The following is a 21442-nucleotide window of genomic DNA, read 5'->3' on the forward strand; positions in this document are numbered from 1 at the left end:
GAAGACAGAATTGATAAATCCCCAAATCTAACACGATCCCCCGATTTTTTTTTGCAAATCGTGAACCATTCATCTCCATATTACCGTCCACAATCTTCCTATTAACCAAGCAAGACTCAAATTGACTCAGCAAGCGCGAAACAAAATGCCAAAAGGAAAAAAAGAAAGAAAGAAAGAAAGAAAGAAACTTTACCCTGAAGAAGAGCTCCGCAACCACCGCACCTGAAAAATTGGATATCATCAAGCTCCGGCAACAGATTCTTGCACTTGGGACACCGAACCAGCCGAACTTTCGCCGCGTTCGCCATTCACAGAGAAATCTCAGAGAACCAAAGCGAGACAAGTCCAAGCAGAAAATAAAAAAAGCTGCTTCCTTTATAAGATGGGAGAAAATCAAGAGCAGAGAAGGTCATTGATCTCCATTCATGAGGCCTCTGGGTGGGCTCTGACGTGAAGCGAAAAGGGACGCGCGGGTCCGCGAAGAGCTGAAGACTTGCAAAGTCTTCGAGCTTGTTGAAGATGTACACTACACAATCTGCAGGTTCTTCAGCAAGCCAAAGCAGAGAGAGAGAGAGAGAGGGGGAGTTGGAAATTGAGGAGCTTGTCGGAGAAAATATTATTTTAGAAATCTCCGAACGAACCTCGTATTTGTGGGATTTGTCGAATATCTAAATTCGATCCTATCAACGATGCAAGAAAGTAATGGAAATTCGCACAACACAAAAATTTACGTGGTTCAGCAGGGGAGATGTTCCGCCTACCTACGTCCACGGGGAGAAGAGATCCGTTTCACTAATAACGTAGAAAAGTGTACATCCACTCTTTCTCACCCCCTGCCTCTATACTAGAGACCCGTTTCACCCTAAATATATATAGTGAAACCCTACATGGCACGAATTACAAAATTGCCCACATAGCCTAAATTATTTAGCTTTCCCATATAAATCCTTCTACGTCTGAACATAAAACGCCTCTGGCGGCCCGGGGGAGCTGCGCCCGCGACCCCCGCCGGGGCAGCTCCCCCGGACCGCTGTCCGCTCACTGAGGAGCGGGACCTCCGTGCTGTCTAGTCGTCAGGGGGCCTTTCAGAACCGCCTCATAATCTCTTGGATAACAGAATACAAGACATCAACCTCAACAATCTCCACCTTGGCTTGGATTCTATAAAGCCACCTGTGAAAGAATATGAAATATATATGTCTTCATCCCCGTACCTCCATAAGAGGTATACTCCCGCACTCATTGAGTGCGTCCCTCACCTTCAACAGTGAGTTATATTAATTGAGCCCAAATATGACCCAAACTTCTCAATAGTGACTGGCTTGGTAAAACAATCTGCAGGATTGCTATTCGTGTGAATCTTCCTCAAGTGAATGCTGCCATCTGACACAAGCTCCCTGATTTTGTGAAACCTCACATCTATATGCTTTGTTCTTGCATGAAACACTTGATTCTTGGCGAGATGTATGGCACTCTGACTGTCACAATGTAACACCGCACCTCCTTGCTCTAAACCCAACTCACGAACCAACCCAGTCAACCAGAGCCCTTCCTTAGCAGCTTCTATAACTGCCATGTACTCTGCCTCTATAGTAGACAATGCAATTGTGGACTGGAGCATCACCCTCCATGAGATAGGTCTACCAGCTAATGTAAAGACATATCCTGTAGTAGACCTCCTCCTGTCTAGGTCACCAGCAAAGTCTGAATCAACATATCCTGCTAGCTCCTTCAAACCTCCATCGCGACTGAACATAATACCCAAGTCTGCAGTCCCGCTCAGATATCTAAAGATCCACTTGACTGCATTCCAATGCTCCTTTCCTGGATTACTCATGTATCTGCTAACAACACTGACTGCATGAGATAAATCTGGCCTGCTACACACCATAGCATACATGAGACTCCCAATTGCGCTAGCATAGGGAACTCGAGACATCTCCTCAATCTCCTCATGTTTTGTGGGGCATTGTTGTTCAGATAACTTGAAGTGGCTAGCTAATGGTGTCCTCACTGGTTTAGCTTTATTCATGTTGAAACGCTCAAGCACCTTTTCAACATACCTCTTTTGAGATACCCAGAGTTTACCTGCACTTCTATCTCTATGAATTTCCATACCAAGGATCCTCTTAGCAGCACCAAGATCCTTCATCTCAAACTCATTATTCAACAAGGACTTTAAAGAGACAATATCATGCATATCCTTAGCAGCAATGAGCATGTCATCAACATAAGGCATCAAAAGATTAATCGAATTATCATCTGACACTTTAAAATAAACACAGCAATCATACTCACTTCTTGAATAGCCAATTTGCACCATAAAAGAGTCAAAACGCTTGTACCACTATCTCGGAGATTGATTAAGGCCATAAAGTGACTTCTTAAGCAGACAAACGTGATCTTTCTTTCCTGGCACTTTGAACCCGTCAGGTTGCTCCATGAAAATCTGTTCCTCCAAGTCTCCATGAAGAAACGCCGTCTTCACATGAAGTTGCTCCAGCTCAAAATCAAACATGGCTACCAAGGCAAGTAGAACCCGAATGGAAGTGTGCTTTACTACTAAAGAGAATATTTCATTATAATCCACCCCTTCCTTCTATGCATACTCTTTAGCTACAAGTCTAGCCTTGTACCTTACCTGCTCATTCTCAGACACTGCCTCTTTCTTGCGAAAGATCCATTTACACCCAATGATCTTCCGCCCTTTAGGTTTCTCCACAATCTTCCAAGTCCTGTTTTTCTGTAAGGATTTCATTTCTTCCATTATAGCTAACAACCATTTATCACTATCAGCATCAGATATCGCATCCTGATAGGAAGATGGATCGCCTGTACCTACTGTGAGGGCATAAGCAACCATATCCTCAAACCCGTATCTCACAGGTGTTTTGTGAGTACGTTTTCCTCTACCTTCTGCAATGGTGTAGGTATCTTCTACTGTCTCTTGTGATTCTGGTGAGTTACTGGATGATTCCCTTCCTCCCGCTATTTCTGATTCACTTGACTCCACATGCACAGTAGATCCTTCTTCACTTCTACCATCTGCATGTGAACTATTATTTGCCTTTACCATGTTAGATTCATTAAAGACAACGTCCCTGCTAACCACGGTCTTCCGTGCATTAGGATCCCATAGCTTGAATCCTTTCACACCTTTCTCATAGCCAAGAAAGATGCACTGCTTAGACTTTGAGTCTAACTTGAAACGATGTCCACTTTGTACATGAACATAGGCTGGACAACCAAATACTCTCAAACTAGAATAGTCAATTGGATTACCTATCCATACCTCCTCAGGAACTCTGCATTCAATGGCTGTAGATGAAGACCTGTTAATGAGATAGCATGCCATATTAACTGCTTCTGCCTAGAAACTTTTACTCAGCCCTGCATTCAGCCTCATACTTCGAGCCCTTTCCAAAAGTATCCTGTTCATCCTTTCAGCTACACCGTTTTGCTGTGGTGTATCTGATGTTGTGAAGTGACGTGTGATCCCTTCAACTCTACATAGTTCCAGGAATGGTGTGTACCTGTATTCCCCTCCGTTGTCTGTTCTCAAGCACTTTAGCTTCTTTCCTGTCTGCCTTTCTACTTCAGCCTTCCACTCTTTGAATTTGGAGAAGACTTCATTTTTCTGCTTCATGAAGTAGACCCAGACTTTCCTTGAGTAATCATCAATGAAGGTCACAAAATATTCGGCTCCACCTTTTGATTTGAACGGTGCAGGACCCCATACATCGCAGTGTACATAATCAAGTACATCCTTGCTCGTATGCTTTGCAGTTCTGAAACTAACCCTGCTCTGTTTCCCGAAAATGCAGTACTTGCAGAAGTTCAATTTGCAGCTTTTGACACCTTTTAACAGCTTCCTTTTATGAAGCTCCATCATGCCCCTTTCACCCATATGCCCTAACTGCATATGCCACAGATGAGTGTCATCTGTATCAGACTCTGCAACTGTAGTCACGGATGCTCCACCTAGTCATGGCCACGGTTCAGGAATCGCCGGTTTCGGTTCGGAACCGGCGGTTCCGGTTCGTGGCCATGTATGAACCGGCGGTTCCGGGCCGGTTCCGGTTCCAGCCGATTTCAGTTGGAGGGGGGAGGAGGCGTTGGCGTCGGCAGCTGCCGCCATGGGCCGGGGCGACGGCGGCGACGGCGGCGGGGGTCAGATCTGGGAAGACGGAGGGAGGGCGGAGGAGAAAAGGGGAGGACCGGCACAGGGGAGAGGGGGGAAGGAGGGACCGACCATGACGAGGACCTTGCTGTCGGTCCGCGAGAGGAGCTCGGAGGCGAGGCCCGAGATGCAGGCGGTGCGGTACAGGGTCAACATGGTGGCATCGGCGGTGGCGAGGGGCTGGCTGGTGAGGGAGCTGAAGACGACGAAGACGGCGTGGACCACCGACAAGTTCAGCGAGAAGGAGTTGCCGGGGAAGTGGGTCACGAGCTTGACGCCGATGCAAGGGAGGGAAGGGTAGGAGGACCAGGAGGGCATGAGGAGGAGGGAGGTGGAGGGGGCGGCAGCGGGAGAGAGGGGGTGGGAGTGGCGGAGAGGGGTGTGGACGGAGGAGGAGAGGGTGGAAGCGTGGAGCGGAAGACTGGTGGGAGAGGACAGAGGAGGGCGTGGAGTACTGCTGTACTGGAGGAGGTGAAGGTGGGTGGGGGTGGGGCCTTGCTGCACTGCAGGTGCAGGGTTTTTTTTTTTAATTTTTTTTTGGAACCGGGCCCGTAGGCCACGGGCCGGTTCCGGTTCCGAACCGCTGGCCCGGTCAACGGTCCGGGCCCGGGTTTGACCGGGCCAGTTCCGGGCCGAAACCGGCCTGTGGCCATGACTAGCTCCACCTGTTACTATACTCCCTATGAGCCTGTATAAACTTCCAGTCAACTCTTCTTTCATGACAACTATAGCTCCCTTGATGACTTTGAGAACTCCACCTGCTACTGCGTACTTGCAGCCATTCACATCAAGTGCACCCAAAGATATCAAATTTTTCTTTAGATCTGGAACGTGCCTTACATCCACCAAAGTTCTGACTATACCATCAAACATTCTGATTTTAATAGTCCCTATTCCAATGGTTTTGCAAACCGCATCATTCCCCATTAGAACAGATCCACCACTGTATGACCGATATGAATCAAACCAATCCTTATTCGGGCACATGTGATAAGAGCATCCAGAATCTAAAATCCATGAATCAGCGAACTGATTCTTACCTGATGATATAGAGAGAAGATCTCCATCATCACCGTCTGAGCTATCAGCCACACTTACTTGATTAGAAGTTTTCTCGTGCTTCTTCAAGTTTTCCTTTCTCTTATAACAGTTTCTTTTCAGATGGCCCTCCTTTTTGCAATAATAACAAGATAATTTCGTTTTACCCCCTCTTGATTTCGATCGACCCTTATTCCCGGATCCCCGCTGGATTGTTCTCCCCCGTTCATGCTCCTTGACTTTTCCGATGAGACCCTCACCCTGTGCCGTAGCACTGTTAACCCTCTTTCTCGTATCATTAGATAATAGGGCAGCAGTGACCTCATCTGTCTCAAGCGTCTCCTTTCCATACAAGAGTGTCGTCACCAGATGATCATAAGATGCTGGTAGCGACGATAGCAGTAATAGGGCTTTGTCTTCATCTTCCATTGAAACCTCCAGACTTGCAAGTTTACTCAGAATCTGATTGAACGTGTTGATGTGTTCTAACAGATCTGAGCCTTCCTTCATCTATAGAGAGTATAACTATTTTTTCAAAAACAGTTTGTTCGTTAGGGACATGATCATATAGATGCTCTCAAGTTTCGCCCACACCTGCGGAGCTGACTTGAGATCCACCACATACTGCAGAACCTCATCAGATAGGTTTAATCGAATGGCGCTTACCGCCCTTTCCTCCATCTCCCCCCAATCTTTATCACTCGTTTCTGGTTTCTTCCCTTTCCCCAGCAGCACTTTCGACAGGCCCTGCTGAATCAGAAGATCCATCATTCTTCGTCGCCAGAGAGTGAAGTTGTTCTTTCCATTAAACCTCTCGATGTCGTACTTGACACTCGAACCCTTTCCTGCCATCTTGATAGATCGCCGAACCAAGCTCTGATACCAATTGTCGAATATCTAAATTCGATCCTATCAACGATGCAAGAAAGTAATGGAAATTCGCACAACACAAGTATTTACGTGGTTCAGCAGGGGAGATGTTCCGCCTATCTACGTCCACGGGGAGAAGAGATCCGTTTCACTAATAACGTAAAAAAGTGTACAGCCACTCTTTCTCACCCCCTGCCTCTATACTAGAGACCCGTTTCGTCCTAAATATATATAGTGAAACCCTACATGGCACAAATTACAAAATTGCCCACATAGCCTAAAATATTTAGCTTTCCCATATAAATCCTTCTATGACTGAACATAAAACGCCTCTGGCGGCCCGGGGACGCTGTGCCCGCAACCCCCGCCAGGGCGGCTCCCCCGGACCCCCGTCCGCTCACCGGGGAGCGGGACCCCCGTGCTGTCGAGTCGTCAGGGGGCCTTTCGGAACCGCCTCATAATCTCTAGGATAACAGAATACAAGACATCAACCTCAACAGGATTCTGCAGAGAAACTTCGAACTTCCGGCTCTGATTAGAGAGGGAGTAGAGAGCTGGAATGACCATTTTCCAAAGATCAATGCCGTTGTGGGAGGGCAAGGGGGGACTTTGCCTTTGAGAAAATATTTAGTGCTGTCAAAATCAATATAAACTTTTTTTTCTATTGAATGAAACATTTTTAGGGAAATATTTAAAAGCCCACAAGGAATCTTGCTCTCCATCCCATCTTTTACTTTTTGACAAAAAAAAAATTCCTTTCAAATTTTTTCCTAAAAATGTTTTATGTAATAGAACACGTGTCAATCTGTGAGTGGATTGACTAGATAAATGTGTGCCATTTCAGTCCAGGACTTGGCGCTTTGATATTACTAAATATTTTCTTGTGTCCTTGAGGCAATGATGCTCCTCCGAGGTGGGGGACTGAATTAGGATTTGAACGTAAGTGTGTTGCCCTCTACGTACAAAAACTTATGTGCGATGTTCACTCCTGTTATTGTTGATTGCGTGGCACTTGAGCTTTGCGATGATAAGATCACTTGAGTGTAATTATTTTATTTCACATCACCAGAAGATGTCCAATATGTCCGTGCACCCATGATTTAATGAATAGTATGTTCCGAGCTAATTCGATGTTAAACCCCGAAACTCGAAATTATGGTTCCAAAAACTGTTATAGTAATGAGTAGGGTGTCTAGATTTATTAAATCGAATCGGAAAATCAATATGACATCTTGAACTTGAGAAAATAATTGCTGGTGTAATTAGCACCTCCAGTGCATAATTAGCAATAATAAGTAATGTGGGACTGCTTTCCACAGGGGCATGATGTGGAAGGAGAAAGATTCAATGAGTGGATTGAGAAGGAAGTGGCACTCTTGCTTTTTTTGTTTTCTCTTCGTTATTTATTATGCTTTCAGCTTTATTCGCTCTTTATTTTATATAAAGAAATAAAAGAGGAAATTTAGTGGAATAATACGAACGAGATGGCATTAAAAATTACAAGAAAAAGTTTGCAATAGGCGCAAAAGATAAGTAGCACCTATTGTAGAGAAGAGATGGGTATTAGAAGATTGATAAAAAGAATAGGAAATCCTTAATAAGAAGTTACCCATGAAAATAATTTTTCTAACAATTATATAGTCAATATATATGATATCTCTTATGATTAAATTCTAATATGAGATAATTTTTATCAACACAATTAAGGCACATCCTCATACTTTTAACTTTTGAAAAATTTAGATAGGACTAAATGAATTATCAACGGCCTAGATCTGGTTCAATCTCCATACAAGTTATTGTGGATGAGAATGGTCCTACATTTGTTATAACTCCTATCAATCTATCCATCATAAATATACACTAAGCTGTCGCCTGAGCGTCACCAATTTTATCCTAATATGGTATTCTGCCTGTACTTTTACATTTCTTTCCTAATAACTCTTATTTGGCCATTCATCGAGAAAGTTCATCATATATGTCGTTGCATCATTTGCCAAATATGGCAACAATTAGTGAATTCATATTTTACTTTTACCTTACGAATTAACAGGTAATTTCGCTGCCCAAAAAGTTCATTTATTAGTTATTACTTTTAACCAATTAGTCCGTTAGAAATTAATGCCTTTTGGATGAAAAGATTCAAGGATTAAATTACAATTTTCTGAAATGGAATTAATTAAGACACCGCTCGAACCACAAAATTTTAATCACATGAAAGTTAGACATTTAAATTAAGTGAGCCCTTGAACAGTTCTTCTCTTTATTTCGGTAGAAAAGAGGATTACATAACAAGTCAAAATAGATACGACAGAGGAAGTCCTGGGGCGAGGTGACCCCTATGGTCCTGCTACGACAACCAGCGGGGCGAACATCGAGTTCGGACACCTGAAGGCTCAGGTGGACAAAATTCAAGTTTGAATTGCAGGATCCGGGTGCCCGCAGGTGAGCTTGGTAAACAAATTTCGGGGACAAATAGTATGGAGCATCCCGGTGTTCTTATATGTTGGAATGATATCATTGAGTTTAATCGTGCTGTCGAGTACGCTAAATAAAGACAAGACTCTAAATACTACGTTTGATGGGATCATCGGATTGTCTTTGGAATCTTTCTCGAAGTGCAGCAGGTAGCATGATTCGACTCATAAATATCACTCCAAAAAACAGGAAGCTGGGATGCTTCAGAATCGTCTGCTCAGCTGCTATGAGTCGCTATGCTCGATCGAACTAAATGGATCCACGGATGACGATGGCATTTCAATTCCAAACCAACTTGTTATGTCCACTGTACTTGATTTAATTGATGAAAACTCGGGGTTGCCTGAGCAAGGCCAACACCAAATATCGCTAATCACGATGAAATAAATTACCAGATTCATTACGTGCTTTAACTCAACTTCTGTGGCTGAAGCTGGCCTCCATGGCGATCCGGTCAGAGTTAAGCATGGTTGTGTTGCGGCCATCCTCTTCATCGATCGCGGCTGCTTAGCTAGGGATGATGATAATGTGCTTGGATAGCGAGGCATCATCACACAATTTAAAATAAGCACAACTTATCAAAGTAAATTTTTCATCTTTTGTGTCCCGTTAAGTATCAGAGCATATTTCCTCACTCAGGACATGCAATTACTATACCTCCCACGATGATAATGCAGGGGATCCTGAAAAATCTTTTGACAGGAAGGATTTGTGTGAACGACGTACGTTGAGCTGTCCATACTCACCAGTAGTAAAAGGGGGTCCTGATCACGAAAGAAACAGAACTTACATGAGTTCGACTTGATAATGAGTTATACTAACTGGTTTCAAAGCTAGAAGAAAATACAACTCAACTGGATTGTAATTACTCTTGGCTAGCTGAATCACTTGCACATCCACATAGTTGTATGCAATCAAAGAAGTAGGTACGTTCTCTGTTCCTACATTTTCAGGACAGAGGTCTCCTCCTCTCTTCTCTCTCCCCGTTGCTCGTGTGTGCGCCTACGTCTTCATCTGCCACCCCTCGCCACTTCGAGCTCCATACCAGCACCACCATAATCACTTGGATGAGGTCAAAGACTAACCGCCAGATATGGATATGCTGGAACTGCGCATGTGGCTGGGGAATTTCGTCAAACAGCATCTAGGCACAGAGATGAGATCAGATTATAGTGTTTCCTCTACTTCCCCTGCTTCCTTTAGTGGTGGACATGCGGACATCTAGCACCTAGAAGAGCCACAACATGACAACGATCACAGCCGGCCACACTCGACCCAATTTCCGTGGTGACAAAAGTGAATTGCTTTATGACGGCAGTGCCAAGGACGACGAGGATGGTGGCAGCGACTGGTCGCAGAGTTTGAACAAGGTCTTCAGCTGCAAGTTGACTCGAAATGACGGGAGCGGAGTGACGACAAAGGAGGCTCTCGTTCTTGCCCAATGCTCAACAAAGGCTGTCCCCAAGCCCCATACTCAACATTCACTGATGCCGTTGGGTTTCATCAAGGGTGATAGCTTTCCAGAAGATAACAATATCAAGTGCGCACAATGAGTATTGACATGTTGACAAGAGATGTTGATGTTGGTCGATTGTACTCGGTAAAACTCCATTTAATTCATGACAATAGGATGACCTAATCAACTCTTGTTTAGATACAATGTGTACATTGTATGTCTTTTTATTTTCACTATTGAAGGGACGGCAAAAAGAATTGTCTACCTAGCTGACAAACACAAATGCCTATCTTACTCAGTATCAAACACGTCGAATTTCCACATACTCTATCATTGGAAGGCCAGTTATCCTGGAAAACCCGCACTTTAGCATATCTTAGATTAGATAGCCTCTCAACTTCTTCGTTTGCAAAATTGTAGAGCAACTGAGCGTCAAATTTTCGACAAAGAGCTTTAACTTTTTTTGTTCCCTGCAACAGTAAAACAAAAGGCAAGTATATTATATTGAACAAGTATAATCGTCTTTCTGAACGTGAAAGATAAATCTAACCATTAGTATAAACAAAAAGCAAGTTACAACAGTAATCATGAGATAAAAAAATAACTTCCCTTAAATATTATTGAGGAAACAATCACAGTGTAAAGGCATGTAATTTGTTAGCTTGATGAGGATAAAGTAATTGAAATGCAAATTTACCTTCGTTTCCATCACCACGTCCAAACCTTCCGCATGGTTCCACAACCGAGTCTTTTTCTTTCGCTCCTTATCACATTCTCGACGGACAATGTCTCTACCAAGGCCTCTTAGCTGATCATGCATCCATAGCTTATTGTCTTCACCAATTTTTATCAAAGACATTCTCTGAAGGACCTCGAGACCTTCCTCTGGGAAGAGATTGCAATCTTTCCACAAATGGAGCACTGTCCTATGATCAAATCCAGTGAAAAGACAAGCTATATCAAGAAAGATATGCTTTTGCCAATCATCCAAGGCATCATAACTTATTTTCAAATTTCTTTTTACCTCATTGAGAGGAACTTGTTTCAACTTCTTTAATATCACATCCCAAACATCTTTTCTTCTGCGTGGAAGTAGTTTACCTATAGCCTCAAGAGCGAGGGGAAGACCCCCCGTACTTTTGACCACTTCTGTGGAGAAAGCAATACAATCATCCGAAGGGTAATCTCTTCCAAAAGCATGTTTGCAAAAAAGTTGAAGAGATTGATTGAAGTTCATGCTCATAAGCTCGTATGGATAACAAGCCTCAGGAACATCGATAATATCCCTGTTTCTACTAGTTATGATAACCCTACTTCCTAAACCGAACCATGCAGGTTTTCCAATCAGTGCATCCCAATGAGTCATTTGATCAACATCATCAAGTAGCAGCAGAACCTTTTTACCGCATAACCTTTCATTTATTATCTTAATTCCTTCCTCAACATTGCTAATGTTTGACCACTTTTTTTTGAGAATGTCAGAGATTAGTTGATTCTGCAAACCTTCCATGCCCTTTAGCTCTGAAGTCTCCCTGATGTTAGAAAGGAAGCAACAAGCTTCAAATTGATGTGACAGCCGGTTATAGATGATTTTGGCAAGAGTAGTCTTTCCGACACCCCCCATACCATGGATTCCGAGAATTCTTATATCCTCCGAATCACCACACATCATCGTATCGATTTCCTTCACATGATTTTCAACTCCGACCAAGCAGTCTGTCACCAGCAGATAAGCCGTTTTTAACTCATCTATAACCTCCTGGACAATCTCGTCTACCAGTTCTCCTTCACCTCTAATATTGTGGAAAGAAAAGGGAAAACATACTTAGAAGAATAAGTTATATTATGGAAACACGGCGCCAAAATGATAAAATGACATACCTATTCTTCTTCGAATTGTCCCATCCATTTAGATTGGCAACGTGGTTGAGAGCAGCTTTCCACTTGTTGACGTTCGCACCGAATTTCTCCTTATGCGAAAGAAATGCTTCTTCATAAGACCCAATTTGATGACGGACCTCCGCCGGGGTAATGTCATAAAAAATGGGCTTAACCTTCTGTCTCCTCGTTTTACTACACTCCACCATTTGGACCAACTCCTTAAGGCACCATTTACTATAGGCGTAGCCCTTGGAAAAGATGGGAATTGCAATTTTTGATTGGCTGATAGCTTTGAGCAACTCAGGACCAAACTCCTCTCCAATTCGGAGCTCTTCATCATCCTTAAATGTGTGGATTCTAGCACCTAACAACCTGGTATAGAGGAAATTTGTAATGCCCGAGCGAGTATCTGGCCCCCTAAAACTCAGGAAGACATCGTAGTCATATCCAGATGACATGGAGGTTGATGATGGTGAGCCATCCTGCTGGTATAGTTCTTCCTGTTTCGGCAGCGTCATATCAGGGATTTGCACCGAGTTGGAGACGCCTACAGCATTAGCTTCTACACTGCCATTATCGACAGCCGGTGAGGATGCTGAGTCACCGACAGAAGCGACCTCCATGTTTGTTCCGGTCACAGCTGCTATTACTTCCCACCTCAGTGATTGCGTGTTCTCACCTGTTTTACGAGCAACTTCAAGCAATAATGGTAATAAAAAAGAATTCAGGCAATCGCAGAACAAGAGACAACTTGAAGGAAATTTATTTTACTCAAACAGAAATTCCCTTAAAGAAATAAATCGTGGTGATATACAGCCTATCCCTACAGACAGTAATTAAAGGAAAATCGAGAAGGAAATTATGTGATAATTATTATAGGAGCATTACATGGTACTATTAGCCAAAACAATCCCTTCACCTGAGAAATGACTGTCTATTTCACGTTTGTGTTGTATAATGTGTCTCATCAATTGGTCAAACTATTTTTAGTAACTCTATAGCTAGACTGGACCTAGTGGAACAGACCTTTAAATGAGTAATTTGTAAAGAGCGAGTAAAGGTAGTTCATTTCAATTCAGGTACATGCACCAGCCTATATTTAAGGTTAGAAAAATTCATAACACTCTCTGGTAGACAATATAAAACGAGTGCAGATCATTTCACCGTGACTAGAAGCATACAGAAAAAAACAAGTTAGGATAAGCGGCATAAGGGGATCAAACAAGACATTTTCAATAATGTTCAGTGATGATGCCCCTCTTGATCAGGGAGGAGGTGGTGGCGGCGATGGTGGTAGAGGAGGAGGAGGAGGAGGAGGGGAGGTCAATAAGGATGTCTGGGATTGTACAGAGGATGAAGATAAATGAAGCTGTGAGATTGAATGACTGACCATTTCCAACCACTGTGGACTCAGTATTGGTCTGTACTGGCAATTCAGGAACTTCATTCTCTTCAGAACTTGTTTTAGCATCATAAGATAGTGTTATAGAGTGGACTGCTCGCCCTTCAGCAAGTAGTTCCTCGGCTTCAATCTTCCTCATGCTTTTCTCTTTCCGGTTTTCCTTTTCCTCCTCATCACTGGACAAATCAACCATTACAAGCGAAGTAGCAGCATCCACTTGCGAGAAAACAATCTGCTCATACACAGATAAGAAACATGAATTGCTTTCCAGAATAAAAAATGAAGTCAAATAACAGATGATTAGTATGACGTCTAACCAGTACCTCTGCCATAAATTCCTTAGGATATTGATCCTTGCGATCCCACAGGACATCCATACCATCAAACTCAAGCTTTAGAACATTATCCGATATAAATGCAGTATTAAACATTGCACGAAACATTGATTCTCCATGTTCAAGATTAGCATCCAAACTGATACACTCCAGCACAACATCGCCTTGAACATTACAATGGATGTCCAATTTAACTGTCTCACCATCTGCCTGCACTTAAATATACAAACAATTAGAATAGCCAACCAGCATGATATCTATATTTTTGGTGAATCATCCATGATGCATGGGTGAACTCACACATCAAAATAGATTGATGGATGAGGCATGTGCCATACAATTGGTGCTTGAGAGGGAATTTTTTTCACTTATATTCTTGTATTCCTCAGAGAGTTGTAGTCATTCTACATATGAAGCAAAACACTGTTACCAGGAAAGCAAAATAAAAGAATGATAGCCTATAAAAGAGAAAATTAAAAGAACGATAACTCATCTTTCTGACTAGACTGGACGTAAGCATGTATGATGTTTATAGGCTCAAAATGAGACTCCAGAAGTCGCACTGTAGTCATATACTAAAGTTACATTCTACATACCTGGGATTAGGTAAAATGCATCATTTTTACCAATAGGAAATTAGGCGTGTTCTCAAAATGCAGCATACTTGCCTTACAACAGAATGCAATATGTAAAACAGTGCATCTATGATCTTTTGGAGCTTGATTTCACAGTTTAACATATTAACAAAGTGAGAACTCTGTTACTAAGACATTCAAAACACTAAGATAACTGTCACTGCCTGTAGCTCCTATCCACAAATCCAGCAAGGTTTTACAAACATCTAAGGTGAAAAGGTTAGGTACTAGAAGCCAACCACTACATGGGAGAGAAAGTGGAGTCACACCTGACAAACATATACGGTCAAGATCCCATGAATAATTTTAGGTTATATGGATTGCCAACAAAATAAGAATTACCCTTACCAAAAAAAACAAAATAAGAATTACCTGTTTGTAATGCCTAACATGTTCCCTCCTTCTGGGTGTTGAGAACAAAACTTTGGCAGTTTGATCAGTAACCATAAAGGGGTCCCGTCCCAGTATCTTAACAATAGGACGACATCCCCCTTCAGCATCCAAATTAACAATGGAACTTAGTAAAACACTTTTTATCACAAGCGCCTTATCTGGTGGAGGCCAATCTAAACCAGCACTCTTTGTGGAAACATAGTGGAGGTATCTCAGCTGGGAAGGTAACGGATTCAGTGTTGATGTCAGCTGCAACAGTTCAAGGGGCGCTTTCTTGTAAATCATGTCGAGTGTTTTCTGCTCCCCATCCTGCTTCTTCCTATATAACAAAAGAGAAGCCAACATGAACGCCAAAACTGGCCATGCACCCTTTTCACAATGCATCAACAGCACGTTCTGTTGCGTATCAGATGACAACCATTCATCAGCAGATCTCAAGAAGTTGTGGATAATCTCCACTCTCGGTATAGGGCAACCTCCATAATTTTGAGGGAGTTCCATGACAGTTATACCATATTCAGACAACACTTCAGCCATTTGGCTTTGGTTATCTTGCTCTCCGAAATTAAGCACCATCAAACAGGCTGCAGAAAATTGCTCTTGGAGTTTTGCAACTATGCCTCTCATGTAAAACTTATATCCGTCATCCTTCAACCAATCCGTTGTGATTTGGCCAAAAAAACACCAATCCCAGGTAAGACAGTAATTGAACACTGCATCCACATCCACATACGTAAATCATTATGTGCATAAGATTGGTGTACGGAATAAGATGAAGCTAACAGGAGACATCTATCATCAAGTGTGTTCTTCCTTTGGGCTCAGTATAAACTTGATAGACCATGAAATGAATCTACTTCTTGAGATAAAATGATGTACTCATGCAAGAAAGCTTCCAAATCATGGATGATGACTTGCTACGCTGTCAAAAGTTGTTTAGAAACTAAACCACAAAAACACATTCATAAACTTACAGGAAATAGTGCCTAGAAAAGATTAGGAAACCCATCTACTGCAGATCATTTCCATAGAGGTTTAGGGTGAACGATATTTCAAGAGAACTGACAAATAAACTAATGAAATGATCCCCTGAACTCGAAGGATAAGCACCTTATAAGGATCATCTGCAGATTAACATCTTGAATGCTTATGACCTTTCACCGGCAAGTACCTTTGGGAATTGCGAAATATGCATTTATGACTAGTCAGTAGCACCCACAGGAGCCTTCGGGATTAACAAGGAAGCGATTACAGAAAGTGCGTGTAGCTAATTAGCTCCATCTAAGGATACTTCTCTCTCCTTCTAGGCTTTCCAGCCTTTCAAACAAAATAGCATCTATTTGTATTTTCTTAAGTCTTTCGATGCTATGATCTTGCGGATTGGGCACCGGACTGACCTACTCTGGTTTTGGGTTAATCTCAATATTCTGATAGCCTAGCAATCATTGATGATTTATGGGTCTTCTTCTCTTCAATCCGGCCTGAGCTGAACTCTTCTTATGGGAGTTGAGCCCCAATGCCATTTGGCTTGTCAATACAACACCGATGCACCCTCAAAAGCTACTGAGGTTACGCAGTTGCTGGAAGTTGGTTAACATGAGCATAAATATGCTCCCAGGTTGAAGCAGGGCTGTGGGTTGTGTGGATGGTACCATTTATATGTCGATTTGAACGAGCATTTCCTTTTAGCTGAGACAAGAAATGAACTCGCAATCGGCAGTGATATGAAATGCGATGACATTCTTCAATGGAAGACAATGCTTGTGCTGAGCAGCTATTTAATCAGAGTTGGTTAACTAGATGCAACAGCCCAACTGAACTAACTACTCAATACAAAGTTTATGCTTCTTCTGCAAAGTAACAAAGTCATCGATCCTGAAATTTTTAGTCTGTATTTGTTTCATGTGCCTAGAGCCCATTTTATGACCAAAATAGGAAAAGAACCAAAAGCTACAGTACACAAGCTTCTATGTTCTTTTGACATATTATAACCCTCACTCATTCATTCCTTGTTGATACATAGGCTATCCACTAATTACCCTAGAGGAGGAAATCTTAGAAAATAAGACTACGGGCTGTTATTGCATCCGACCACTAAAACAGAGCATACATAGAATCCTGGAATCTGACAATCCTGCACATATAAACTATTGTAAGCATACCAATACTGAATATGTGAAAGCTCACCATAGACTCTGTCAGAAACTTCCAACACCCCTCCATCGGGCAGATTCCTGTAAGAGAATATCCAGAGTAAGGCCATAGTGCACCAGGATCAATCCATATGCTTCACATCAAGCATCCTGACACACTAGAATTACACTCACGTAAAACCAAAAGTCCGTGTTACTTCATTTTAATGCGGGACTAACACGCACTTTCTGGTGGAGAAACATTATCCCTGCAGACTAGGAGACATTGTAATGATAAAGTCCGGGGGAACGGGAGCTACTTGCTTTGTTGTTCATTGAGTGAAATGTGCATAGTAAAAGGTGCAATGGATTGTATGTTGGTAATGTTGTCCTAAAGAACCTAGCCGGTCCAGTTGTAAACTTCGGCAGTTTCTAAACAACTGACTCACCGTGTCCTTTTAGACAAATCATCATTCGGTTTGATGATCTGGTCAGGCGGCGGCTGTGACTGCCGGTCTTCAATTATCGTCCGCACTTCAGATAGCGAAGGAAGGATTTGCAGAATAGTCTCAAGCCCGAGTTCATTCACAATCGCCTGCAGTCGCGCTTGATCATTGGCCAAGTATTGGAGCACAGTCGTGGCGGCTTTTTGAGCATCGGGAGACGAGCCCTCCTTTAGGAGCTTGAGCAGCGGAGGCACGCCGCCTTCCTCCACGATCATCGTCTTGTTCCTGTCATTGTCGCGCGCGAGCGAAGCCAACTCATTCGCAGCCTCAATTTGATCAGGCAAGGGCCCCATCTGAAGCAAGGCGATGAAGGACCAAACCCAAGACTGGATCGGATCATTGCTCGCAATCGGAGGCAGCGAGAGCTCAATACCACCCCCACCGTCGGAATTGAAGATACTGAGCAGCCACTTCATGTCCCCGATGGAAGCATCGAGGAGGCTCGTGATCTTCTCAAAATCGGCAGCACTGGTCATGGTGACGACGCGGCGGAGGATGTTGCCGTGCTTGCACTTGCGAGCTAGGGCTAGGGCTCGCTCCAGGTTCCTGGAGACCTCGGGGGCGACGCGGCGGATGGGGCGCTCGTAGAGGGACCGAGAGGAGGTGGTGAAGCGGGCGAGGGTGCGGAGCATCTGGGAGATGCGGTCGGCCTGCCTGCCCAGCTCGGAGCACTCGTTCTTGAACGACTCGGCCTCGTCCACCGCCGAGCGAACTCGCTCCGACAGCAGGATCAGGGCCGACAGCTGGTCCTCGATTCGCTCCTCCTCCGGCGAAGCCATTCCCGGAGCTCGCAACGGCGGTCAGTGACCGCGATTGGGACTGATAACAAGTCGAAAAAGGAGGCCTTCACTTTGATCGGCAAAAAGGGCTCATTCATGTGTTGAAAATATCGCGAGCGCAGAAAACGGCATGCAAATCATGGTACGAAAGTACGCACCTTCGTTTGTGGTGGTTAATCACTCCACAATGTGCGTGCCTAAAAGTTTGCCTAAAAGTGTATCGAAGGGTGTGTGATGAGCCTGCCTAAAAGTTTCGTTTCATACTAAATGTGGGCCTTACTTTCAATAGGAGTTTAGTACCGCACAAATATTTATTTCATGTTATATACTTCTCTATTTTTTCCAGTAAAAAGACTCGTTTCCGGGTGCAGTTTTCTTGAGTGAGGGTAAAGGGAACTATCTCGTCGTAAGTACACATTAAAATTAGAAATGGCAAAAAGCATTTCATTATGGTAAATGAGAGTACCAAACAGAATAACAACTTTCGTGGTACAATGGATGTGTTTTAAATATGGTAAAAGTATCTTAAATATGGTAACGAGACTCATCTTGTGGTAGATTAAGTCTCAATAGGATAAACGAGCATGACTTGAATTAATAGTTGTGTCATAATATTAAAAGCCCAACACCACGTGATTATTAAACGGGTTACAAGATATGGCACGTTTAACACGAACACGACATGTTTATTAATCGTTTTACAATTTTGAAACCAAAGCATGATCAATTTATAAATCGGGTTATACGGTACGGCTCTCCTTTTATCCACCCATCTCTCTCTTTTCTCTTGTTGTTTTTGGCTTGAAGCCTTGATCCCACATACCCTTTTTTTTTGGACAAAACTTACCCACTTCACCTTACGTATCTTTACATCCTTATCTTTTCTATTTCTTTTACTCGGGGTTGAACTCGTCAACCAGTTACAATAGGTACAGCTGTTGAAAATATGTGCCAAATTTGAGTCCAGTATATGTCATGTTCAGTAAACTTGTCCGATACAAGAACTTGTATTCTAGCTCGGGTATCACAATACCCAATGACTTGTGACTCATCATTTTCTTAAGTATCCAATACTCGGTGGTGAAGCTTGAGAACACATCGGTCTCAACAAAATCATCAATATTCTCTCGGCGATCCATCGATCGGGAACAATTGAAAAGTTACAACTGATCTTATGGAATCATTCTTATAAATGGGACAATGAATGGATACGTTTTTTCCATTAAACACTTGATACGATTGAAAGTACAACTGAAATGCCTAACATATAATTATTACATGATTGCTTTAGGTCATATAGCCAACAATCTCCCACTTGCACTAAAGCCAAACCTGTTTGTTACCTCAAACCCATCTTATCAAGGCGTCTTTCAAATACTCAATGGTTAAGCTTGAGAATACACCGGTCTCAACAGAATCATCAATATTCTCTCGGTGATCTATCGACCGGGAATAGTTAAAAAGTTACAACTGATCTTATGAAATCATTCTTATAAATGGGACAGTGAATGAATACGTTTTTGCCATTAAACATTTGATACGATTGAAAGTACAACTGAAATGCCTAACATATAATTATTACATGATTGCTTTAGGTCATATAGCCAACAATCTCCCACTTGCACTAAAGCCAAACCTGTTTGTTACCTCAAACCCATCTTATTAAGGCGTCTTTCAAAAGAAGACTCAGGCAACACTTTAGTGAAGGGATTTCCCGCGTTTTCCGCTGAGGCTATTTTCTACAAGGTGATATCACGTCTCCCGATTATTTCTCTGATGAGATGGAAGCACCTCTTAATGTGCTTGGATTTCTGGTGAAACCTTGGTTCCTTAGCCTGAGCTATTGCCCCATTGTTGTCGCAAAATAATGTAATCGACTGTTCAACGAAAGGAACCACTCCAAGTTTTGAAATGAACTTCTCATCCAAGCTGCTTCCTTCGATACATTAGAAGTAGCTACATACTCTTCCTCGGTGGTAGAATCAGTAATTATGCTTTGTTTGGAACTTTTCCAACTAACTGCACCACCATAGACTGTAAGGATAAACCTAGAAGTTGACTAACAATCACTAGGATCTTATTAAAAATCAGTATAAGCTCCAATTTTAAACTCCCATTCTCCATATATCAAGAATAGCTCCGTAGTCCTTCGTAAGTTCTTAAAGATAGTCTTGACTACTATCCAATTCTCTTTGCCCGGATCAGACTGATATGTGCTAGGAATGCTTATGGCATGCACAATATCAGGTTTCATACATAACATAGCATGCTTTATGCTTCCAATAACAAACACATAAGGTATTTTTGCCATCCGCTCTCTTTCTTTAAAAGTGCTAGGACACACGTCCTCGGAAAGACGGATTCCATGCCTAAAAGGCAATAATCCTCTTTTGGAATATTGCATGTTAAAACATGTTAACACTTTATCTATGTATATAGATTGTGAAAGGCCAATTATTCATCTCGATCTATCTCTATAGATCTTGATACCTAAAATATAGGTCGCCTCTCCTAAATCTTTCATGGAGGATTTTCGCTACAAGAATAATTTGACCGATGATATCATAGGTATAAATAAGTATGTCATCGATATACAAAACTAGAAATACAATTGTGCTCCCACTAACCTTTTTGTAAATGCAAGGTTCATCCAGATTTTTTTATGAACCCAAACGATTTGATTACCTCATCAAAACGGATGTTCCAACTTCTAGAGGCTTGTTTGAGTTCATAAATGACTCTCTTAAGCATGCACACCTTCTAATTACCATTATCATATTCAAAACCCCTTGATGGTTCCATATAGATGTCTTCTTTGAGGAACCCATTTAGGGAAGCCGTTTTGACATCCATTTGGAATATCTTATAGTCAAGGTGCGCAACTATAACCAACATCATCCGAATGGATTTTAGCATGGCCATCGGTGAGAAAGTCTCATCATAATCAATCCCTTCTTTTTTATGATATCCTTTCGCTACTGGCCATGCCTTGTAAGTTCCAACTTGACCATCAGCGTTCATCTTCCTCTTAAAAACCTATTTAAAGCTAATTGGCACAATACCATCGGGCAGGTCAACTAGAGTCCAAACATCGTTGGAATACATTGAATTCATTTCGGATTTCATGGCCTCCAGCCATTTACTAGAATCAATGTTGGACATCACTTCCTCATAGGTGTTACTATCATTAGATTGATCATTGTCATTCACAATGAACAAATGTTTAGTATGTTCAATCAAGTGTCCATAACGAACAGTTGGACGAGACATTCTTGAACTCCTCCTAATGTGTAGCAGAAGCTCCCACTAAATCTGAGGTCTACATCTAAACCTAGTCAGGTTGTGCATCCGAACCTC

The 21442-nt window shown here is 42.4% G+C and overlaps 1 protein-coding gene across 2 annotated transcripts; it reads right to left on the reverse strand.

The window, feature by feature from the left end:
* Positions 1-8844: 8844 nt before the first annotated feature.
* Positions 8845-18134, reverse strand: LOC115684375 (uncharacterized). Of its 2 annotated transcripts, none has more exons than XM_056318702.1 (9): positions 17250-18134; positions 16856-16902; positions 14648-15381; positions 13629-13850; positions 13294-13537; positions 11904-12582; positions 10720-11815; positions 9497-10492; positions 8845-9330 (listed from the first exon to the last, which is right to left on the reverse strand). In XM_056318702.1, exons 1-8 carry the CDS (start codon positions 18083-18085, stop codon positions 10256-10258), a joined length of 4095 nt encoding a protein of 1364 aa, XP_056174677.1. In that variant the 5' UTR covers positions 18086-18134; the 3' UTR covers positions 8845-9330; positions 9497-10255. The 2 variants fall into 2 exon arrangements, with proteins under 2 accessions (XP_056174677.1, XP_056174676.1); XM_056318701.1 differs by having other exon boundaries at positions 11904-12597.
* Between the last annotated feature and the right edge of the window lie 3308 nt (positions 18135-21442).

This window comes from Syzygium oleosum, unplaced genomic scaffold (genome assembly GCF_021117445.2).
Source record: "Syzygium oleosum isolate NSW1041296 unplaced genomic scaffold, Sole_v2.1 Sole_v2.16, whole genome shotgun sequence".
In the NCBI taxonomy this organism is placed as follows: domain Eukaryota; kingdom Viridiplantae; phylum Streptophyta; class Magnoliopsida; order Myrtales; family Myrtaceae; genus Syzygium; species Syzygium oleosum.